General features: G+C 36.9%; 1 protein-coding gene across 1 annotated transcript; it reads right to left on the bottom strand.

The window, feature by feature from the left end:
- Window positions 1-285: 285 nt before the first annotated feature.
- LOC121811860 (sialic acid-binding Ig-like lectin 14) lies at window positions 286-5,950 on the bottom strand. Its single transcript, XM_042217146.1, has 9 exons — window positions 5,885-5,950; window positions 5,303-5,659; window positions 3,133-3,423; window positions 1,392-1,640; window positions 1,049-1,309; window positions 883-970; window positions 705-797; window positions 503-572; window positions 286-427 (listed from the first exon to the last, which is right to left on the bottom strand). Exons 1-9 carry the CDS (start codon window positions 5,931-5,933, stop codon window positions 392-394), a joined length of 1,494 nt encoding a protein of 497 aa, XP_042073080.1. The 5' UTR covers window positions 5,934-5,950; the 3' UTR covers window positions 286-391.
- Window positions 5,951-6,395: the final 445 nt, after the last annotated feature.

Below are 6,395 nucleotides of genomic sequence, written 5' to 3'. Positions count from 1 at the left end.
CAATAGACTACAAAAATACCTCCTTGCAATTACATTATATGTCATGTGTAATTTTTTTTTTTTTTTTTTATATATACATATATGTTTCTGTCTATCCATACATACGTATATACACATACGCACATATACACATTTTCACCTCAAGGATACACAACCTACAAAAATATATATATACCCATAAAACTGGAATACATGGAAATGAGACAGACAGACAAATAGACAGAATCACTATCAATCTCCCTTCCCTGTACAACTGATATAAAACTACTTAAATGACAACTGGAATCATATGTGATTAAGATGAAAATAGCATAAGGATTTTTTTTTTAACATTTTCCTTGACTTCCATCTGAAGACACAAACATGGACTGCAGCTGGTCTTTCACAGATGTTACACATTGGCGTATACTGATTCATCCAAATCAGTCTGCATAGAAAAATAAGTTTAATTCATTCCATTGTTTGATGCAGGCACATAACAAATGAAGAAAACCTAACTCACCCCTACGTTGCCATATACATGAAAATTGGTGTAAATGTCATTGCAATGGGCATCCTCATAGTTCTCTTTCCTGTAGAAACAATAAAGAAAAGCACACAAGGTTTTTTCTTATCTACATGAAAATGAAGTTCAGTCACTCCTTCTTAGGTTACATTTAATCAAAAGTTTTGTTTGTTTGCTAATTAAGGTGCAGAATGTATACCTCCTTGCTGGGGCATAATGAGGGATCTCTACAGGTCTCTCTGACTTCATTGTGGTCAGGTCAGATGGTGGTGTCTCTCCTGATCTCCGCGTGCTAGCAGAAATATGTTTGGGTGTTTTTGTTTGAGTTTTTTGGCATTACCTTTAATGATATTACAATAATTTGTTTAATGACTCACCATTTTTTAACTCCGACAGCAGTAGCTATCAAAATAATGAGCAAAATGACACCTGTTCCAGAGGCAATAAAGATATATTGCATGTTGTCTGAAGAAAGAAAAACATACTGTCATGGAAATGTTGAATAAAAAGAATTTATGTTCTATTTTTGACATTTTTACTTACCATTAACAGGTAAAGAGAGTGTGAGGTTAGCATTTCCCAGCGTGTTGTTTGCCAGACAGTGAACAAACCTAAAGGACCTAAAGTCTGTCTGCAGAGTCCCAGTAGTAACAGAGCCATTTGTCTCTACTGTGGTGCTTGGCAGGACTCTGTCACCAAGAACAAAATGGACCGTGCTGGGGGGCCTGGACTGTACAATGCAATCACACTTTACTATGCCGTTATATGAGGAGCACTTAGAGTAAGTCTCAATGTCAGGGCCATCTGTAAGAACAGCAAATGTAATTAGAAACATATATCCATGCATTCATCTTTTGTTGTTATATTTGTTCTATTATTTACTTACATAACACATTGAACTTCAGGGTGCTTGATTTGACTCGTCCTTCTTCATTAACAGCAGTGCAGTACACGGCCTCTGAGTGTCTGGAGACATTTGACATTGTGTAGGTTTGCCCCTTATTCAGCAGAACACCAGTTTCACTGTGCCACTCGTAGCTGCTGACAGGGTTTGCATCACTGGAGCACTTCAGGTGTGCAGTCTCTCCCTCATTCACATCTGACTGGTACTCGACCTTCACATTCACTGGAGCATCTGCATAGAAACATTTAACCCTTACTCTGCAGCATTTTGTATCATTTTACACAGTGAGGTAAAAGCTGAGTTTCATTAAGCATTTTGACATAATGGTAGTACTAGAGTAAATTTTCAAGCAGTTGCCAAAGTCAGCAAGGTTCTGATTGGACAAAAATATCGACGATAGGCTGAGCCCATCGGCGATAGGCAATTTATTTATTTATTTGCCAATGAGTAAGTTTGCTAAGAATGATGGAGCTAATAGAAGCAGTCAACAGAAAGAAACAGCGCTGTTTTAACAGCGAGCAAATGCACCCTCCTCAGAGTGCACCGAAATGCTTGTTGATGGAGCTGCAGAAGCTGGTGACAGCCAAGTATACTCAGCCGGATGGTGGACACGTACATGCTCATGCAGGTTAGTCGTGTTTAAGTACTTTGCTCGCACTATATGTCTGCACAAGTGGCACACCACTTTGGTTACATCCTTAGGTTTACCCCCTTCATGTGGTTTAAAGCCTTTATATATTTCTTTGTGCTGTAAGCGTTAACGTGGCATCATCATGATAAAAGCGATTAACAATTAACCCATCCAGATGGGTTTAGTGCATTAAAAATTTTAACCTCGTTAATCGTGATGACCGCTTTAACGCTCTAAATTTTTTGGGAAATTAGTTTGTCCATGCTTGAACTTCTTTTGTGTTGTAAACACACAAATCAGTCCGTGCACAAGTGGACAAACATCTTGAGAAAGTTGAGGGTAAACAGGAACGTTTCCTCTGGATGAGTCCGACTCTACCAAAGGAAAAGGGGAAAGATGCTCCACCCATCAAAAATGGGTGACTCGCCCATTGTCGATTATTGGACTGACGATTGTCGGTTGGAAACTTTTTACATATCGCCCAACCCTACCATGAACTAACAAAATATCCAAGTAGTCCATCTAATATTTGATATATTTCGGTCAATGGAGACCAGACAGACTGCTAAACTAACATCACCATTGACTAAGAAACGCTAAAGAAAAAAAGAATAAAATTACGACTTAAAAAAAAAATATGAGTCAATTTAATGATTATAAAGTCATAACTGATAAACGGAGACACAGACAGAATTTGCTCTTCTTTCTGTCACATGTCCATCCAGTGAAAATACCAGACATCTTATTGCTGACTGTGGTTGGAATCTATATGAGTCATGATGACTGCGAATCCTGTGACTCTGACTGAAGCTAGATGCAGAAGCTGCAAAAATTAGACTGTAATAATTTAATTTTTTAAAATGGTAACACAACTTCACATTCACTGTTGAAATGAAATGTATCACGTCACCAATCACGCTGGAACATTTGACATTTGACCCCCTTAGCTTCTGCTTTACATATTTGGACTTTCTTTTGTCTGTTTAAACATGTAAATGAAACATCAAAAAGTACTTGCACAAATTTTAGTTTTTAAAATGCTTGAGGAATTTGTCTTTTATCATCAACACATATTTAGAAATGCACACTTACATTTTACTTTAAGGGTCTTGGATGTTTCTTGGTGCTTTCCTCCGTGGTATGTTACCCTGCATTGTAACAGTTTGTTGTGATCAGTGCGGTTTGAGCGAAACATTAAAATTGATGTTGCCTTCCACTGGCCATCATGAAGCTTCTGTGCTTGAAAATGCTGCTCTCCAGAGTGACTCCAGTGAAAAGTTGGTGGATATGTGGGGCAGGAGTGAAACACAGAGCAGGATGCAGACACAGGTTGACCCTCCTTTATGTCCTCATGCGCAGAAAAATCAATGGCATTTGGTTTACCTGTGTTAACAAGAAAGATCATAAATAATCAAATTTTCTGAGAGAACACTTAATGTACTCGGCAGTTGATACTGTATTTTATAAAGCTTTGACTTATGAACTTGCCTTCCTTATATTAATTAAATTTGTTGATACTGTATTTTTCAGACCATAATGTGAACCGGATTATAAGATGCACTGTCGATGAACGGGTCTGTTTTCATACATAATTACATATTACATTACATTACATTACATATTAAGCAAAACAAAACAGCCAGATAAGTCAGACCTTACTCAACTCCTTCTTCTTCTTCCTCCACTTCCGTACCATTGATTCATTAATTTTCTCAGTTGTTCTCCTGACTGAAGTTTGGTCCGTTTACAGCATTCTGCGTTGCGATTGCATTTGTCCCTAACCATCGGGAACCCTCCCATTAATGAGTGGAAAAAATTTTGCGTTCATCCTCCAGCTTCACTGTTTATGTTATGCTAACATAGCTGTGCCGCTAGCGATTATGTAGCAAATAATTATGTACCAGCTAATCCAACTTCAGTAACCCTACAAAAGTCACCGCTATTTAGTTTTCTGTCTTCGTTTATGTTGGAAGTGATAGCAGAGCTGTATGAGTTAATTTTTTCAGAAATCTCTCAGTCAGAACATGCTATATCATGTTTAGGTGGAAACTAGTGAGCTAACTTCCTGCTAAATTCTGACTCCTTAAATTTCATAAATTTTCATGGTTTTCATGGATGCCTGGATGTTAAACTTAATTGTTACACCTGGTAAAGCAGCAACGCAGATCATTTTATTAAAGATGAAGCAATTCTTTAACTCAGGTTTTAACTCTCAGTGATGCCGCAGTGATTGTTTGACTTTGGGACCTGAAGCAGAGTTTGGACCTAGATTACACCGCGAGGCTCCTGAGTACGGTAGCCGTAATTCTCTGACAACCCATCATGCTTCGTACTAAAGCACTTTTTGACAGATTTTTGAGCGTACCACATGAAATCAGTTCGAGGTCAGTAAGCACAACCAAAATTCACACATAAGGTGCACTGGATTATAAGGCGCACTCTTGATTTTTGAGAAAATTCAAGGATTTTAAGTGTGACTTATAGTGCAGAAAATACGTTAAACATGAATAAAGTGTTGAAAATCACCACCAGAGTCTAGTGAGGTTATTAATGCATAACACAGATATATTACTAACACATATTACAAGGAAATATGGGGGGGAAGAATAGGAAGAAAGATATTTCCTGTTTTGTTTGAGTTGCTGTTCATGAAAAAAAGAATCAGCTCTGGTTGGAAAATAAAACAGGAAAAGAGTGGTGGCTTCATTTGGAATTATTTAATCTTTCCATGTCTGCATGTTTCCAAACTGATGCAAGATGTACTTTCAGTCTGATTTCAAGCTTGAGAATGTAGGAAAACAAAGAACTGGATGCAACATCACACATAAACTGAAAGATAAAATGAATTAGCCTGATTTAATAGCACAAATGATGAACATGAAAACAGAAATATTAAAGAAAACAAAACCCTCTAAACCAAATCAATTTGTATTAACCGCAAAACCTGTCTTTCAGGGTTGTAAGTAATTATTTACATTGGGCTTTCAGAAGCAAAATGTGAGGAAAAAAGCCACAGACACTGAACACACTGCTGGATAATATTAATAATAAAGTGCTATTATAGGTTGATTTGCTGGTTCATAAATGCATTGTCAGAGCTTAGGTTTGAATCAGTTAGGTAACAAAGCAAAAGTGTATCTGTTATTAGTACAAATGAATCAGCTCAGACCAAAAAACTAGCAACAACACTGAATAAACGGACCATACTAAGCTTGGAAAATGCGATTTTATTATTGGCAATATTAATGAACATTTTACTTACGAATCATTGAAATGGAGACTTTCTTATTTAAGTAGGAAAAACTGTTATAGCCTCCAAGTTCAATCCTGAAGTGAAAAGGCCCTCCATCATTTTGTTGAAGATTTTCAATCATCAGAGAACAGTTACTCTTGCTGATGTCTCCAAGAAGTTTTGTTCGTCTCCTATACTGCTCCAGCATTTTAGACTCAGTTGGATGATAGATGACTTGATTCCCATCATTGGTCCAAATCCCTGTGAATGTTTGGACCTTTGCATTTGGGTAGTTATAAGAGCAAGGGATCACCACACATGACCCAAGGAGACCTTTTACTGAGGATGGGACAGCAATAGTCCAAGATGACGCTTCTGTTTGAGTAACTGTAATAAAATGCACAAAGTGTGAAGAAATGAAGCACAGAAACAGGTTGATCAACAAGAGACAGGAATCTTAAATGCATGAAACAAAATGCTGATTCCCTAAAAACTGCCTGGACAACAAAAGATGCATTATAAGACACACAACTGACTGTTCAGTTCTGTAACTGGCAAATAAGTAAGTAAACATTATCTCTATTCATACACATTGTGCAAAATGTATCATACCTTTGACGCAAATGCATATGAAAAACAAAAGCCACTGCCAAACATCCATCTCTTCTTCTTATTTCCACATCTAAATAAAATAACAAATTTGTGTATGTGTGGGTGCTTTTATTTCCTCTATGGACAAGTGATGTCAAGTTTCCGTTCTGCTTTTAATACTCACTTGATCCACTTTTCCACAATTTCTGTGAATTTATAAAGTGTAGAATGGGGAAGCAGGTCATACGTATCAATATTTATCCTTTTTTGAATGATTTGCCAAGATTTTATCAAAGGGGTGTTAAGAAGATTTATAAGATTATAAAATAACACATTTTATTTTTCACAAGTTGAATTTCAGATTTCGTATGTAACGTAATAATAATAATAATGATAATAATAATAATAATGATGATGTATGAGGTATTTGTCGTCTCTTTAAGCGTATGTTGTATCTTGCCTCGCATCTTCCATTGAGCACAAATATCTGTGCTTATTCTAGCCTGGCTCTGCCAGATGTCCTTTGCTCTTT

This window comes from Haplochromis burtoni, unplaced genomic scaffold (genome assembly GCF_018398535.1).
Source record: "Haplochromis burtoni strain Fernald_Lab_line unplaced genomic scaffold, NCSU_Asbu1 Contig_1631, whole genome shotgun sequence".
NCBI lineage: Eukaryota > Metazoa > Chordata > Actinopteri > Cichliformes > Cichlidae > Haplochromis > Haplochromis burtoni.
This window is presented reverse-complemented; position numbering and strand designations above follow the sequence as displayed.